Source organism: Pan paniscus, chromosome 8 (genome assembly GCF_029289425.2).
Source record: "Pan paniscus chromosome 8, NHGRI_mPanPan1-v2.0_pri, whole genome shotgun sequence".
Lineage (NCBI taxonomy): Eukaryota > Metazoa > Chordata > Mammalia > Primates > Hominidae > Pan > Pan paniscus.
In genome coordinates, this window is record NC_073257.2 from 81,949,867 (window position 1) to 81,967,865 (window position 17,999).

Sequence of the window (17,999 nt, forward strand, 5' to 3'; positions counted from 1 at the left end):
CATCCGATTTCTCAATCTTTTCCCCACCTTTCCCACCTTTCTATTCCACAAAGCTGCCATTGTCATCCTGGCCCGTTCTCAATGAGCTGTTGGGCACACCTCCCAGACGGGGTGGTGGCCGGGCAGAGGGGCTCCTCACTTCCCAGTAGGGGCGGCCGGGCAGAGGCGCCCCTCACCTCCCGGACGAGGTGGCTGGCCGGGCGGGGGGCTGACCCCCCCACCTCCCTCCCGGACGGGGCGGCTGGCCGGGTGGGGGGCTGACCCCTCCACCTCCCTCCCGGACGGGGCGGCTGGCCTGGCAGAGGGGCTCCTCACTTCCCAGTAGGGGCGGCCGGGCAGAGGTGCCCCTCACCTCCTGGACGGGGCGGCTGGCCGGGGAGGGGGGGGCTGACCCCCCCACCTCCCTCCCGGACGGGGCGGCTGGCCAGGTGGGGGGCTGACCCCCCCACCTGCCTCCCGGATGGGGTGGCTGGCCGGGCAGAGGGGCTCCTCACTTCCCAGTAGGGGCGGCCGGGCAAGGCGCCCCTCACCTCCCGGACGGGGCAGCTGGCCGGGCGGGGGGCTGATCCCCCCACCTCCCGGACGGGGTGGCTGGCCAGGCGGGGGGCTGACCCCCCCACCTCCCTCCAAGACGGGGCGGCTGGCCGGGTGGGGGGCTGACCCCCCCACCTCCCTCCCGGACGGGGCAGCTGGCCGGGCAGAGGGGCTCCTCACTTCCCAGTAGGGGCGGCCGGGCAGAGGCGCCCCTCACCTCCCGGACGGGGTGGCTGGCCGGGCAGGGGGCTGACGCCCCCACCTCCCTCCCGGACGGGGCGGCTGGCCTGGTGGGGGGCTGACCCCCCCACCTCCCTCCCGGACGGGGCGGCTGGCCTGGTGGGGGGCTGACCCCCCCACCTCCCTCCCGGACGGGGCGGCTGCCGGGTGGGGGGCTGACCCCCCCACCTCCCTCCTGGATGGGGCGGCTGGCCTGGCGGGGGGCTGACCCCCCCGACCTCCCTCCCGGACGGGGTGGCTGCTGGGCGGAGAGGCTCCTCACTTCTCAGACGGGGCGGCTGCCGGGCGGAGGGGCTCCTCACTTCTCAGACGGGGCGGTTGCCGGGCAGAGGGTCTCCTCACTTCTCAGACAGGGCGGCCGGGCAGAGATGCTCCTCACCTCCCAGATGGGGTCGCGGCCGGGCAGAGGTGCTCCTCACATCCCAGACGGGGCGGCAGGGCAGAGGCGCTCCCCACATCTCAGACGATGGGCGGCCGGGCAGAGACGCTCCTTACTTCCTAGATGTGATGGCGGCCGGGAAGGGGTGCTCCTCACTTCCTAGGTGGGATGGCGGCCGGGCGGAGACGCTCCTCACTTTCCAGACTGGGCAGCCAGGCAGAGGGGCTCCTCACATCCCAGACAATGGGCGGCCAGGCAGAGACGCTCCTCACTTCCCAGACGGGGTGACGGCCGGGCAGAGGCTGCAATCTCGGCACTTTGGGAGGCCAAGGCAGGCGGCTGGGAAGTGGAGGTTGTAGCGAGCCGAGATCACACCACTGCACTCCAGCCTGGGCACCATTGAGCACTGAGTGAACGAGACTCCATCTGCAATCCCGGCACCTCGGGAGGCCGAGGCTGGCGGATCACTTGCGGTTAGGGGCTGGAGACCGGCCTGGCCAACACAGCGAAACCCCATCTCCACCAAAACCAGTCAGGCGTGGCGGCGTGAGCCTGCAACAGGCACTCGGCAGGGTGAGGCAGGAGAATCAGGCAGGGAGGTTACAGTGAGCCGAGATGGCAGCAGTACAGTCCAGCTTCGGCTCAGCATGAGAGGGAGACCGTGGAAAGGGGAGAGGGAGAGGGAGAGGGAGAGGGAGAGGGAGAGGGAGAGCAATCTCTACATGTTATATAAGAAGAAGTAGATGCACACCTTAGGTAACAGAGCTAGGAGAGAGCCAGAGCTAGAATCCATCCATTCATTCCATCATTCGCTCACTCATTCCTTCACTCCACCATTCCTTGGGCATCTATGCTGTGCTGAATGCTGAGGATATGGGGATGAGTACAGTCATCCCTGCCCCCTGGGAACTCACAGCTCAGGAGGGGACAGATGCAAGTCACAGTCACATGTGGCTTATGCTACAGAAGACAGACCCAGAATAACCGGCTCAAATGAACTCAGTTATTTCTCATTTATGTGAAAGTCTAGGCTTGTTTGGCAACTTGACTCCACGAAGCCGTCAGGGGCCCAGGTACCCTTCTGTCTTGTTGCTTGATGCAGGAGTCAGAAGCAGAGCTAGAAAACTGAGTGTCATGCCAGGGATCATAAAGCCTGGGACAGAAGTAAGAAACAGAAAGTCTGGAGCTCCTTGGGGAGGCTCTGGCAGGTCCCCGTCCACACCTCCATGGTTTTGCCTGTTCTAGCTATGATATGGGAAAGTTGGGCTTGTTTAAAGACCTAGGCTTGGACTGGGCACAGTGGCTTAAGCCTGTAATCCCAACACTTTGGGAGGCCGAGGTAGGTGGATCAAAACTCAAGACCAGCCTGACCAACATGGTGAAACCCCATCTCTACTAAAAATACAAAAATTAGCCAGGCATGGTCGCACATGCCTGTAATCCCAGCTACTTGAGAGGCTGAGGAAGGAGAATCGCTTGAACCCAGGAGGTGGAGGCCTCAGTGAGCCGAGATTGCACCACTGCACTCCAGCCTGGGTGACAGAGCAAGACTCCATCTCAAAACAAACAAGCAAACAAAAAACAAAAAAAACCTTAGGCTTGGGGCAGACAACAGAAGCAGAGAGGTCAGAGAGGAGGAACAGATCCAAAAAAAGGGAAGGACGTGGAATCTCCAGGACTAGTCCCTACTCAAGTGAGTGAGGGAAGGGAGGGCAGGGGAGAAAGCAAACATCCCGGCTGAGCACAGGGTGATGCCATACCTGGCACCGAGGGAACAAAGGGCAGGGAGGGTGTGAGGAAGCTGAGTGTGAGGTGGAGGGGAGGGGTGTTCCAAGAGCTACCACGAGCAAGCTGTGCGTGGGACATGAACTGTGTGTTTGAGTGGGAGAGTTGTCCAAAGAGAGATAGAAACTGGAGCCTACGATGGACAAGTTCTCCCAAGGCGAGCGCTCAGTCCAGTCTCTTCCCTGGATGGACCTCCCAATCCCTTGGGAAGTTTTTAGAAGCAGACAGGAACCTGGACTTCCCTGCCATCTCTTCCTACCAACCACAAAGAGATTCTGACTCAGAAAGGTAGCCTGAGGCCCTATATGTGACTGGGCTCTTACACTTACAAGAAAGGAAACCCAACTCAAACTGGCTGGAACTGAAAGGACTCCTGTCACCGGGCTTCTGGCACAATTTGATTGAAGGGTTTCGATGATGTCTTCAGGACTCAGTCACTCTCCACCTCTGTTTGCCTCCGTGTTGGCTTCATCCTCATTTATCAACAGTGGCAAGACACCCGCGGCAGCTCCAGCTCATCCCTTTAGAAAGCCCTTCCAAGGAAACAGCTGTAGCTCCCAGTCACTCCAGCCCAACTCTCACTGGCCTGAACTGGGCCACATGTCCTCTCTGACCTAGTCACAGTAGCCAGGGGAGATGAGAGAGGACAACTGGTGAGGTTACTTCCTATTCATATGCCAGGTATGGAGTTAACTCCACCAGAGCCATATGTCCTGGGGAGAAGAAAGTTCCCCAAAGGAAACTGAGTCACAGTTACTAGGAATAGGGGGACTAGGCTCAGGGCAAATAAAATGACAGGTGTTGGCTCCCCTGTGGCCTCTACAGGGGACCTGGAGCAGGTCCTGGCCATGGAAGCTTTCCATGGGGAAGAAATGGGAGAGGCAGGTCAAGAGCCATGGGCAGAACAGCCAAGTAGAGGACAGAGGACCTGTGGCTTCTGGAGGAGGGCTGACCTTCGCTTTTGTCATGGGGAGCAGAAGCTGAGTCTTTGGGGAAGCCTGAAAAGCTGGTGGGAGAGGCAGTGGAAGAGGCAGTGGGAGACAGCACAGTGGGGTCTCGGAAATGCCACGCTGGTAGTTTTGGTTTCAGGAAGGATTTTGATGCTGTCAAAGCCACAGTGGAGGAAGAGAAATGGGGTTTGCTCAATAAAAATGGGCTGGGAGCAAATGACAGGATTTTAAGGTGTAGAAAACAGGAGAGAGAAGGGTGGCCTTCCTGGCAGAGGGTCTAGCAGGAGCAAAAAAGTGGAAAAACACAGAAAAGACTTGAAGAACAGTAGAGGCTGTATGCCTGGGGCATTTTTTCTTCATTTTTGTCTAGGTGTGTAACCAAGACTACAGTTTAAAATCAAAGTCTTTGGGTTAGCATTGGAGGCCCTCTTTCTTCTTACTGCAAACAAGAAAATCTATTTCCTGGTGTTTTTCTTGAGGCACCTGAATCCCCGCCTTTCTTCTGGGAGCCCTGAAGCACCTTTTGTGGTCTTTACATGTTTTGTGGATTTTCGCTATTCTGCCTTTTGTGGCGGTTTTATGTGAACATGACTTGTCTTCCTTAATCAATTGTTTTTAAAGCTCCTGGAAGGCACTCTTTTCACCTCAGTGTCCCCAGGTCCTGGCCCCCACCTATGAAGAAAGAAGGGTTCAAGATAAGCCACATGAGGCTGTAACTTGTGCCTGGGGTAGACAATGCTCTACCTGAAAGAAAAATCTCCCAGGGTAAGAATTCTAAGCAGTGTGGGAAGAAGAAGAGGGGTACCTGGGGATCAGGCCCCTCAACACAAGCTAACTCCTGCTGCTCACAAGCTGCTACTCTCAGCTGTCAGGTAGGGAAAAAATGGAGGTTAACTGTGATCGATTTGCTTTCTCTGGGATGGAAACTTCTTCCTGTTTCACAACTGGGAGCCCAGAGCTAGCTGTGTCTGAGATGGCCCTAGCAGCCATGAATTCCAAAGAAGGAGGCCGATGCCCTTTATTGAGTGCCTGCCCTGTGCCAGCACTGTGTTCACTGCTTTACATACATTACCTCATTCAGTCCTTCCAGACGGGTAGATACTTTTATTATCAGCCCATCTTACAAATGAGAAAACTGAGCCTCAGAGATGTTCAGCAGCTTCCACATTGACAAAAGGGAGATTTACACCCAGGTTTCTCTGACTCCAGAGTCCCCCTGGAAGCTCCAGGGTTTGCAATGCTGGGGCCAGGTCAGGCTAGCGCAACACCCTCCTCTTTCAGTTCCCAATCACAAGGATGCTCCAGCTCCAAACTGTTTAGATTTCACTGCCTGAGCATTCCTGAGGGCCTCCAAAGTCCTGAAAGGGAAAAGATCAGTTTGCAGAATAAGGAGGGAATGAAACTAACTCCCCACCTCAGTTCCTCCATTCAGACTAGCCTGGGAGGGGAGTGGGGGAAGTCCAAAGTCCCTGAATTTCCTGGCCTGTACCTCCCAGTGCAGAAACTCTCCAACGCCCCCTGGTGTTCTTCAATACCATCCAAGTCTCCCAAGGATTCATTCCTCTGTAGAGTGGACTGGGACATCCCATCACAGGGATGGAGAAAACAGAGTGCCCTTGCCACTGAAGCCATCAGGGAAATCCTAGAACTGGAACTGGAACCCAGAGCTCCTGGCCACCGGCTCTTTTAGCAGCATCACCTTCTATTCCTGTTGTCCTCCATAGTGGCTGACTGGCCCAGCAGTCAATGTTACCTTTATTACATATGATCTAAGTACTTACTATGTTACAAGTCCAATACGCACTATTAAGTTTGCCACACTTTATTAGAAGCGCAGTGACACTGTATTACATATCAAGTTCCATCAGGTCAATATAGAAAATGGGAAGTTTGTACTGGCATGCCTTGTTATTTTGAAATGGAATCCCAGCACCACTGCTGCCCCCACCTCCACTGCATATTTGAAAACCCAGTCTTCTCTCCTCTGCCCGCTGTTCCAGGAAGACAGGCTTTCTCCCAAAAACTCAGTCCCACCACCTCATTCACAGGAATGTCAACAGGCACAAGGAGATAAAGTCTCTTGGGATACAAATGCTACTTAATGTGGGGGGTGGAGGAGGTGACAAGAGAAGAGAGAAAACTACCAAATGCCCTTCAGGCCACCAGTTTTTCTCTAGTGGAATATAGGAAATGACAACAGGAGAGAGCCTGGTTAGCCCTAAGCCTCCCGCAGGGATGGAACCTGAGTTTGTGTAGGAATTGCTCACCTTTGATGACTGGGATGATTGAGGCAGGCTGGTCTCACCACACAGGGATAGATGGCATGGGTCTCAGATTAATGGCAGGCAAGAAGGGGAGATGTCAGGACTGGCAGGCGGCCCCACTGAGCCACCTCTCAGATACCTGGAATAAGATCTTCTGCTCAGTTTTCAGTGTCTCATACTATCTCAGGTCTTGGTCCTGAGAGAAAGGGCTGTCAGCTCTGCTGCCCGCTGGAGGGCTGACTTTTCACCCCAGAGTAAAGATGTGGTTGGCCGCCCGGCATTGGAGGAGCTGCAGATCTCAGGAGGTACAGAGCCCCCGGGGAGTCGGTTGTCGGGGGAGAAGGAAGGGGAAAGAGGTTGGGGGCTTGGGAGTAGAGGAGCGGTGGCTGAAGGGATCAGGTAGTCCTGATCAGGACGTGGAGATCCATCCACAAGCCCTGACAATAACTCAGTCGAGTTCCTGGAGGGTCTCAAGGGCTGGGAAAGGTGGAGTGGTGCCTGCCCCAACGCGTCCATGGAAGGTGGTGCCCGCCTCACCGCCTCCGTGGAAGGCCAAACGAGCCCTCGGTGTGAATCCGGAGAAAGAGAGAGAAGTGCAGCGCCAGCTCCACTCCACACCCCCTTCCTGCCTATAAATAACCCCAAGTGTCACTTCAAAGAGGACGGGGAGCGCGGGAGAGGGGCTCCCGGGCCGGCGGGCTGGGGCCGCCGGACCTGCTCACCACGCCCCCCACCCTGGGCGAGTTTGCATAAATAAACAAATCCAAGCCGTCGGCCCCGCGGGAGGTGGAGGAGGAGTGAGGGGGAGGAGGAGGGAGGGGGGCGGGAGAGATTAGTTTGGGAAGTAGCACGGATTGCTCATCCGATCCGTGCCGCCGCAGGGAGTGTGTCAAGTTACAGAGGCGCCGGAATCGGCCCCTGCGCTCCTCGCCAGCCGCCACGACCCAGCTCTGCCCATGGGGCCCTCCATGTGCGCCCCTTCGCCCGGGGACTGAAACTGACTGGCCCGGGAGACACGAGGCGCCCAGAAGGACTGACAGCGCGGCACCAACTGCTCTGCAGACACTTGAAGGGAAAGACTGGGCGGAGAGAAGGAGAGCCGGTCAGATTCCCCTAACTTTCCTGGACTTGGAACGTTCTTCGAAATAACTTTTTTCTCACCTAGGTGTACCCCAATTACCGCTGGTTGTGCTTTTTCGGCACTTCCTCTCCTACTGCTAATTTTTCTGTCCTCTTTGCCGGGAGCAGCGGAAAGGGACGTTTTCCAGCGATACAAGCCCTTTCCCCCTGCCCCGCAGTTTGGATAGAGCCTTTTGGCAGCGGCTGTCGCCTTTATTTATTCTATTTATTTATTTATTGGTTCTCAAGACGCGAGAGGATGGTAGCGGAGCGCACCCACAAAGCGGCAGCCACCGGTGCCCGCGGCCCTGGGGAGTTGGGCGCGCCCGGGACGGTGGCTCTGGCGGCGGCGCGGGCGGAGCGCGGCGCACGGCTGCCGAGTCCAGGGTCGTGCGGGCTGCTGGCGCTTGCCCTCTGCTCGCTGACACTCAGCCTGCTCGCCCACTTTCGGACGGCCGAGCTGCAGGCCCGGGTGCTGCGCCTGGAAGCGGAGCGCGGGGAGCAGCAAATGGAGACGGCTATTTTGGGACGAGTCAATCAACTGCTGGACGAGGTCTGTGCTCTTTGTTGCTGGCTTTTATCCCTCGCCGCGGCGCCCCCTCGCGCAGCCTCCAGACTGTTCAGCCGGTGTCCGCGGGCGCTCGCTCTCTGCGAGCCCCAGGTTCGCGCGAGTTGCCTGCGGGAGGGGTCGGGGACACGGACAGACGCTGCCCTACCAGGGATTCGGAGGACCTGGTGGGCAAGAGCATGACCCAGCGACTCCCGCCTCGGGCAAGCGCTCCCGGCCTCCAGCGCTGGGAGCGCCCTGGGCACGCCGGGCAGGTGGAGGAAGGCTGGGCGCGCGGAGGCGCGCGGAGGCGGGCAAGCTCCACTCCTCCCTTTCGGGACCCGGCCAGGGTGGTGTGACAGCCGCCCCGCGCCCGCGCAGCGGCAAGCGCGCCCAGAGGCCCAGGCCGAGGCTTACTGAGCCCCCATGGCCCTCCCCCTCCACCCCTTAAGGACCCGGGGGGTGCGGGGAGAGGGGACAGTTCTTGCAGGGGGTGGTGCCCTGGTCTCTGCTCACTGGCCCAGGCCGCTAGGGTCCAAGTGTGGGTCGCCTGGCTCTGCTGTCCTTGGCCACAAATTAGTCCACACCTTCTTTTTCCTAAACCAGGTTTCTTATTTTTCTGGAGAAAGGATGCTTTCTTCCATTCTCCAAATTTTTTTGATCCAAGTAGATTAAACACTACTAGCGTGTCAGGTAGCTATGGCAATCTTGGGAATACAGGAAAAGGCTGTCCCCTCCCCAGGAAGGAGGGACATGCAGCCTCTTTATGCCACCAGAGGAAAGGCTGGGCCTTGACAGGGTGAGGCTTGATGATCTGTGGGAATCTGGACAGCACAGGGGATTCAGGGCCCAGATAGAGAGGAGGACAGGCAGGTGGGGGCCGCAGCAGTCTGGGAAGAGGTCCTGGAGCAGGCCCTGGCCATGGAAGGTCCTGGCCATGGAAGGTTTCCATGGGGAAGAAATGGGAGAGGATATCTTACTTAGCTGGAGGGAGTGTGCAGCAGTAAAGATCACGGTGGTAGAGTCCAGCAACCCTGGGTTTTTATCCCCACTCTGCTACTTGGAAGCTTGGGACAAACGCTCCAACCCCTCTGAACATGCGAAACAGTGCTGATGTAGCAAACACTGGAGCACAGCTCTAACTGTGGTGGGTGGGGTGCTGTGAGCATTTTGGCAAGATGTACCTATTCCCTATAGCCAGGCTCCTCTCAGCTGCCTCTGCCAGGCTGGCACCTGCTGGAGCAGTTCTCCAGGGTGGCCAAGGAGGAGATTGCAGGGCCAGAGCAGAGAGAGCGGTCACAGGGCAAGCGTACTGGTGCTAGTGGTGCACCCATGACTGCTGCTGTCAGCTCATTCCCACGCCCCTGCCAGGCTCCAGGGAATCCGGAGAACTCCATCGGGCCGTCCGTGGTTCCCTGGGCCTGGGGTGGAGGTGGGGCATCTCTGGGCTCGGGCAGAATGAGCCCAGACTGGCTGGGTGGTGAAGAAGGTGTCAGGGCAGTGAGAGCTCCTCCAGGTATCTCGGGGGTCCTGGCTGCTGAGGGATAAGCATCTGATTTTCAGGGTTTAGCACAGCCCCTCTCTCCATGCTTTCCCCTTCCCAGACCTTCCTGCTGGCCTGACCATGCCCTGGCCTTTTCTAGCTTCTTGCTTCCACTGCTTCAGACTTAGACATGCCAAGTCGCATACTCTAGGGGCCTTGGGGCTAACTATTGTATCCGACATGCTCACTCCTTCCCTCCAAGCTGCAGCTCCATATTTACCCTACTGAATATAATCTTTTCAACTGCTAGATATGAAAGTTATCTCAGAGAGCATCTGAACTGAACCCCATTTTTCAGATGGGGAAGTTGAGCCCAGAGTCACATGGCGAGGCCCAGGACTAGAACCTCAGCCTCCTGGCCCTGTATACAATGTTCTTTGCGCTGTATCCTGCCACCTTTTTTTTTTTGGCCTATTCTCATTCATTCATTCAGAAAATGTTTACTGAGAGCCTGCTGTGGGTCAGGCATTGTGGGAGACACTTTTGCCCTCCTAAACTTACATACAGGGAGGTAGTGCACAAAGAAAATGGGCAGTGACCATGTCGTGTGCAAAAAAAAAAAGCTACAATAGTGAAAAAAGAGAGGGGCCTGGGGAATGCATTACATGCAACATTGTCTGATGGTGGTGGCAGTCATGGCAGGCTTCCTTAGGGAAGTGATTTTCAAATGAAGAGCTGAAGGATGAATAGGAGTTTGCCAGGCAAAAGCGGGTGAGTGTGAAGCCTTGTTCTAAGGGGACAAATCGAACAGCCTTTGAGGCTGGGGGCCAGAGGGAATTGGGAGAACTGGGGGAAGTCCAGGACCCCAGAGGACTGGGAGTGTGAGGAAGTAGGAGATGTGCCTGGAGAGAGACGGGCAGCCCAGGTCAAGAGGGGCCTTAGAGAAAGTCAGATCTAAATAAGAGTAATGGGGAGCCATTGAAGGGTTTTCAGGAAGGCAGTTATGCCCCTAGAGTGAGTGCTTACGGCTGGCAAAGCAGTAAGGCCAAAAACAGAAGGCTGCTGCAGGCCAGAGGGGACAATGAATGGGGGTAAAAGTAGGGTCAGAGAGGGGTGACTGGAAATGGTGGCTGAGGTCAATAGGGGAAGATGCTGGAGCCAGAGGAAAGGAGCTGTCCCACAGGTGGATGGCGTGAGTGGCCTTATCTGTGGGGGCCTTGTCTGTGCTCCTGGAGGGACACCCTAGGGTTGGGCTGTCCAATACAGTAACTGCTAGTCATATGCAACTCATTATATTTAAACTAACTAAAATTAAATAAAATTTAAATTTTAGCTTGTCTGTTGCAACAGCCTGGTTTCAAGTGCTCAGTGGACACTGCAGCTAGGGACTATGGAGCTGGACAGTAGAGAGAAAGAACTTGTACATCCTCGCAGAAAGTTCTATTGGCCAGCGCTGTGCTACGAGCAGCTTCCGGGCCTGCAAAGCAACTTGAGGGGACCATCCTGGGCCTTTCCCTGTGTAGGTGTGTTCTCCCAGGTCTGAGCAAAGGTCTGAGCAAAGGGCAGAGGAGAGCAATGGGTAAGGCAGAAAATTGGGACAGGCAAAAACCTGCCACAGGAGAGGAGAATTCAGAGACAAGAGAGGGGAAATGGTTTTGTTACAAAACAATTCTCCAAAATGGAGGTGCAGAAGGTCCCTGTCCTCATGGGGCACACACAGGCATCTGGTGAGTTTGGAGGCCAAGACCAGGATTCTAGCTGGGCTTTGCCAGTCGTGTGGCCTTAGGCAAGCCACGCTACACCCCTGCCCTTCAGGTTCATCTTCCATTAAATCTAGGCCCTGCCTCCCTCCTGGGATTGGGGGCAGATCGGAGACTTCACTAAAAGGTGCCATCACCAAAGGCCATGCACAAGACCAGATGAGTGCTCAGGGAGGGCTCTTAGGGATCTGGGGCAGGCAATCTTTGCAGCAGGCAGGACTGGGCCACTTCCTGAAGAATGGGAGAAGGACACTGGGGAGGGCAAGCCTGGTGAGGCACACGGCCTGTGCAATGGCCTGGGGGTGGGACTCCCATGCCAATGGGGAAAGCAGGTGAGGGGGCAGAGACTGCGTGTATGAGGCAGAAGGGAGAGGGAGCTGCAGGGAGGGCCGGCCAAGGGGACCCAGGAGGACAGGAGGCCTGAGAGGGGAGCCAGAGGCAGATCTGAGGGGACCAGCCCATGACGGGGGTTGTGCAGAGCCGGGATTGGAGGATGGCGGGAGCCAGCTCTGTGGGGAACCAGGAGTGTGCTTTCCAGACCTCAGGCCCCAGCTCTTCCCCCATCAGCGCCTCTCTCCTGGTCTGGGACCCTTAACGAGCACTCCAGCTGCCTGTTATTTGATTTGCTTGCTGTGAAGAAAGAAGCTGGAATGTCCCAAATGGAGAAAATCAGATGACACCTAGGACTGGGCAGCCGTGTGCAGTGAATGAGAAGGGAGTGGAATTTAAAAGAGCCAAATGCTGGGCCGGGTGCAGTGGCTCATGCCTGTAATCCCAGCACTTTGGGAGGCCAAGGTTGGTGGATCACCTGAGGTCAGGAATTCAAGACCAGCCTGACCAACATGGTGAAAACCCATCTCTACTAAAAAATACAAAAATTAGCCGGGCATGGTGGCGGGCGCCTATAATCCCAGCTACTCGGGAGGCTAAGGCAGGAGAATTGCTTGAACTGGGAGGCGAAGTTTGCAGTGAGCTGAGATCGAGCCATTGCACTCCAGCCTGGGCGACAGAGCAAGACTCCGTCTCAAAAAATAAAAATTAAAATAAAGAGCCAAGTCCATCTTCTAGGCCCAAGGGGAAGCAGAGGAGGGTCTCAGCAGCCATCTTTAAGGTGAGTTTTGAGAGATGCCAGGTAGACTCCCTAACCCCAGTAATAACATCAGAAACTGTAATAGAAATGTCCTGTAGTTATAGGGTGCATACAGGGGCCAATGCTATGCGTGTCACCACTATATCTCTTTCAATCCTCACAACTTCCCTAAGGGACTGACATTCACACCACCCCCTTTTACAGATGAGAAGACTGATGTCACTGTACCTCCCTCCCACTATCTGTGATTCATTCCTTTGGATGTTAAGGAATCTCCTGGGAGAGGAAGTGGTTGAAACTTCCAAGCTAAAATGTTAAGGAACCCCAGGCAGACTCCTTCATCCCTAAAAATAACAACAATTATAATAACATGTCTCATGTTTATACGGTGTGTGATTTTGGTGCAAAAGTAATTTCAGTTTTTGCCATTGAAAGTAATGGCAAAGAGATGTAGGGGACAGATAGAGGGGAGGGATCAAAGCAGCAGCTGAAAGATTGGGGCTGTGGATGGGGTCCTTTAGGACTGAAATGCTGGGATGAGGATGGGAAGAGACTCTTAAAGGGGATGTACATGTGTGCTAGGGTGGGTAACCTGTGCACAGTGTCCTGTGCTGACCGCAGCTGACTGGACCTCAGTATATGGACAGACTCTGGATCCAGGTTTCCTCAAATGCAGCCAGCACAAGGTGGTACCAGAGGAGTCAGGGGTGGGATCCAGACCCCAGCAGGCATCTCTCCTTCACCACACCTTCCCCTTTCCAGACAATTAACTAGGTCAGCAGTGGCCCATACATGGCTTGGGTGTGCCCTGCTCTCCATTCCAGGGCCCTCAGCAGACATTATTAATCAATTGCTGCACACTTTCCCATGGAGCTTACATGCAGCCTCAGAATCCTTTTCAACAGTGTTCAGGAAGCTGCTACTTACTAGTGAGGGTTGGTGTTCAAGACGAAAAACTATTTCATAACTCTAGATTTTGTTTTTTTAATAACAGGTGCTTACTGTAAAGGCAGGGAGAATTACTAGAGCTCTGCCGCTTCTCCAAAGGTCTTCGAACTAGCAGATAGCTCTGAACAGACTGAGGACCTCAGGAGGCAGCCAACCCTCATAGGAAGGTGGTGGGGAAAACCAAAAGCATCTCAAACACCATTCCATCTGCCCTAAGCACAGCTTTACGGTTTGATAACTCCCAGAAAGATGTCTTTTCCCCTTCTTCTTAATCACTCTAGACTTGCCCCACTGCCCTCTGGAAATCCTCCTCGAACCACTCCAACCCAATGTGGGCTCTCTCCCTGCTCCAACTTCCTGTTGCTCTTCCTAGGTTGTGCCAGACATTTAGCTCAGAGAAGGAAAATAGACACAGCATGTGTTGTTGGCTTTCCTTATCCCAAACGGTAGCAGATACTACTCATCGCTCAACACACTCTTTCCCATTCAGCCTAGGTAGGCCTCGGAATCCTTCTCGACACAGTCCTCCAGTGGCACGGAGAATGGCAACCCAGGCTGCCGCTCCCGTCCATTAGAGTCAGTGCACAAGAGGAAATCCATTTGCCATTCATGGTTCAACCCAACCACATTGTACAACGGTCTCTCCATGTGACCACCCATGACCCGATGACAGCGATAGAGGCATGCTGTCTTGGGTCCCTTATTAATTCTAGCCCAGGACTTTGCACATAATACGCAGCTCTCACAAATTAGCTGTTGATGTAAGGTCCCCCTGTTAGAGGCTGGGGAAGGTTTATTAGTCAGCTCTCCTCGCAGCGTCCCTGGCCCTGGACCCAGCAATAGGCTCAGCATTTGCTCAGGGGGTGTTTCTCAGCAACCAGCAGAGGATGAGATGATTGACTTCTGTGTGTCCAGGCTGCATGCCTTGTCCTGGCTGGGAGAGCAGGAAAGGCTCAGTGATGTGTTCCCCACTGGGCAGAGAAGCTGGGGGCACCCACCCCCTCCCATCCTCTACTCCCAAGGTCAGGAGCTTCATTTTTACCTGCCCCAGCTGGCTGCCAAGGTTTTTCTTTACAGAGTCGGGGGGTGGCAAAATGGTGAAGCAGGCAACACCATAGCATTTGAACCCCTGCCACTAACTGTGTGACCTGAGCCTCAGTACCCTAATCTGAAAAATGGAGATGATGACATCCTCCTTACAGGGTTGTTGTAGGATTAAATGAAATCATTTGGCTAATGGCAACTGTAACCATTGCCACCTCGCTCATCATTGGAGGCGGTAATATAGGGCTTCATGCACCTTGTCTACAACTTTTATTAGTAGCTGATATTTATTGAGTTTACGCTGTGTATTGAGCTTACACTTACACTGTGTACCAGGGACTATTCAAAGACCTTTACATCTATTGATTCACTAAATCCTCACAATAATCCTATGAAGTGGTTACTATTGTTACTATTCCCTTCTTACAGAAGAGAGAATAGAGGCACAGAGAAGTTAAGCAAATTTCCCATGGTCACACAGTAAGTGAGTAGCAGAGCTAGGCCTTGAAATCAGGCAGTGTGGCCCAGAGCTGGCATCCTCAGCCACTAGGATGTACTTGTCTGTATGAAGTACCATACCTCTCTAACTCTGCTGAGGCCAGTCAAACCAGCCAGGGGCTGGGGATCTGTTCAGTTTGGTTTGGCTCCCAGAGGCAGTGTTTACTGAACTGCCTTGGCGTCAGGGCCGCGCCACCATCTTTGTTGTAAGAAAGACATTATGAGTGTTGCTAATTACATCAGGCCTTGGTGATGAGCACTCTGAGGGAAGCCCTTGTCCAGTCTTGGCCTCTGGAATGCTTGGGCTTCCCAGGGTGGATGGGTTTGTTCTTGTCTCTCGGACTCTGAACTGGCCACTAGGAAGCATAGCAGCAAATCTAGGGTTCAGCCAGTGGCAAAGGCTTTTGTATGAGCCTTGATCCCAGATCCTATTTAATCACTCTGCCTTTGCTGTTCTTCTACCTCACTGTATACTGTCTGTCTCTCTGTTTATATCAGCTGCCTGAATGCTCCCTTTTAGAGCCAGAGAGGGGTAAAAGATCTGAAGTAACTAAACATTTTAAAGTTACTCTCCCCTCCTTCTCACTGATCCAGTTGTCCTCAAAGGCTTGCCCTTGTACGGGTGATGCTGGTTGCATTAGAATCGCCTGGGGAGCTTTCAAAACACGCCAGGCCAATTGTTCCCAATACCTGCTGCAGATGTCTGTGGGTAGGGCCTGGCTGTAAGTGTCTAACGAGCTCCATGGGTGATCGTGTTCTGCGGCTGGGCCTGGCAGGCCCTGAGAATGAGAGAGAGAGAGAGAGAGAGAGAGAGAGACAGAGACAGAGACAGAGACAGAGACAGAGACAGAGACAGAGAGTCTGTGTGGCCCAGTGCCTGGAGCTCCCTGTGCAGTGAAACCCAGACCCCCTTACCCGGGTCCCAAGCAGTGCTCGAGGGGCTGAGGGGCAGTGATGAAGCTCACGGTGAGATGTCAACAAAGGTCTCCGTGTGCACTGGGAGGTTTGAAGAAGGGCAAGCAGCAGGCTTTTTGCTGTTGTTTTCCAAAAACAAAATCAACTGAGGTTTGCCCTCCAGGAAGCCTCAGAAATCCTTCTCCCACCTCTTTGGGTTGGGTTCTGCCCCTCCCAGAAACAGTCTATTGAGCCCTCAGTCAGAGGGAAGTCAGCAGGCTTCTCCAAGGGAAACTGAGGCCTGGGTCTGGGAAGACTAGGGTGGATGGGGTCACCAGCTGCGCTGGGTGTTGTCTGGGCCACTGGCAGGCCCCAGCAGCAGCCCCTGCTGACACTCCCGCTCTCCCAGCCACAGCCCTGGGTGTGGGGCCTCCTTGCAGAGATGCTGTCTGTGGCGGAAGGGGTGGGCCTGCTGGCAGGGGGTGCTCTCCTGGTCCTTCAAAGAGCAAGGGCCAGCCAAGCACAAAGGGGCAGAACTGCCTGCCAGAGAGGCTGGGCATGGCCTTTGAGGGGACACTGGGCCCCTGTCTCCCTGCCTGGCGGCTATTGTAGGTTTTCCTGAAACCCCACATGGCTGGGGCCCACGTAGGCTGGGCCTCTGCCTCCTTGGCCCTTTCCCATCCTCACTCCCACCCCAGCCTTGCCTGCCTCCTCAAGTCTGGGTCATTCTCCTTTGAGCATTCGTCCAGGCATTTCCCTCTGCCCACACGCTCCTTCCTCCTGCCCACCACCCCTCCCTTCAGGCGCTTCGGTTTTTTATCTGCTCTTTGGGTTGCAGCAGGAGAACCTTGCTGCCCCTAAAGGCTGTTGTGGGTCCTGAGCTTCTGCCGTAGAGGGACTTTGCACCCGCTGCCCTCTGTCAGGCTGCAGATGCTCTGCGAAGGCACCTCTTTAGCACCAGCTCATGCTCTGATAAGGTGGCCTGTAGGGCAGGTCAGAAAGGGTGACCTCTCGGGACAGGGATGAAGAAAGGGGGCTGGGTTAAAGGGGCATTTGCCAGGGCTCTTCCAGGAATAGCTTCATCCACCTCCCCCTGAACTGGCACTTGAGGTTTCCTGGAGTTGGGGGAAGCTCTGTGACATGGGAGGTCAGAGGGTGCTCCGGACACCTCCAGCCTCACCCGACTCCATAGAATCAGGAAGGGCCTTCATAAGTCAGGTGCTGCTCTAGGAATTTCCTACAGCAGCCTTGGTCCTCAAGCTTACACACCTCAGTGATGGGGAGTTCACTACCTTATATTGCTGACTGTTCCACGGTAGGACATCTCTGGCTCTTAATGTCATCAGAGGCCCAGCCAATCTCTACACCCACCAACCCACAACTCCAGCATGTCTTGAAAGCACCTCAAACTCTACATGTCTAAACTGAGCAGGAAATCCACCCCTCACCAGCATCCCTTCATATGTGAGCACGATGACCTCCAGCCACACCCACCCCAGCCCTCCTGCCCACACCTTCTCAGCCTCTGCAGACCTGTCCTCTCCTCTCCATCCCTGCCTGCCCTCCCCAGCCCGAGCTGCCCCCCTAACTCTTCTGCTCTCACCCATGCTGTCCTGACTCTCTTATCCACACAGCAGCCAGAGGGGACCTTTTAAAAAACTAAGTGTAATCACGCCGTCTCCCTGATTAAACTCTTCAGTAACTCCCCGTTGCTCTCAGGCTAGAGACCGCATTGCTAAATGCGACCCATATGGCCTTCAGGTGCAGCCCTTGTCACTCTCTCCAGCCTCATGGCTCACCTGCCCTTGCTTCTGGAGTCCAGCTACATGGTGGCACGCTGTCAAGGCTAGGAGCACAGGCTCTGGAACCAGATTGCTGGGTTCAAGACCAGCTCTGCCAGTTACTGGCTACGTGACCTTGGGCAAGTTATTCAAGCTCTCTGTGCCTTAGGTTATACCTCTGTAAAATAAGGGTAATGATAATAAGAGTACTTTTATGAGGGTTGTTTTTAGGATTAAACAAAAGTTAAGATACAAAGTGCTTTGAGTAGTGACTGGTACTCCAGTAATAGATCATCTAATCTCCTTGAAAGAGCCAAGTTTCACCTCTCACAGGCATAGAGTCAAGGTGTGGGCTCTGAGCCAGGCTTCCTGGGTTCAAATTCTGCCTCTGTCCTTCCAGGCTGTGTGCTGTCTTGCAGGTTACTTGGCCCCTCTCTGTCTTAGTTTCCTCGCTCATGTAATGGGTTGCAGTGAGTGCTGGAGGAATTAACATTAAGCTGGTGCAAAAGTAATTACTTTTAATTGCCATTAAAAGTAATGGCAAAAACTGCAATTACTTTTGCCCCAATCTACTCCATGCAAGATGCTTGCCTGGCTCCTAAGAAGTGCATTATTGGGTTAGCTTTCAGCCTCTCCCCTGTGCCTGGGCCCCTCACCTGGTGAGTTACTGCTCAGCTTCAGAT

At 54.8% G+C, this 17,999-nt stretch overlaps 1 protein-coding gene across 2 annotated transcripts in view; it reads left to right on the forward strand.

The window, feature by feature from the left end:
- Positions 1 to 6,983: 6,983 nt before the first annotated feature.
- Positions 6,984 to 17,999, forward strand: part of LOC129393219 (collagen alpha-1(XIII) chain-like) — a 67,111-nt gene continuing 56,095 nt past the window's right edge. Inside the window, exons 1-2 of one of the 2 annotated variants that reach the window (XM_055092940.2) lie at positions 6,984 to 7,254; positions 7,521 to 7,824. In XM_055092940.2, the coding sequence (XP_054948915.1) occupies positions 7,531 to 7,824 (294 nt within the window). In that variant the 5' untranslated portion in view covers positions 6,984 to 7,254; positions 7,521 to 7,530. Of the gene's footprint in view, positions 7,825 to 17,999 lie in introns of both variants that reach the window. The other variant, XM_063607716.1, reaches the window with a different exon arrangement.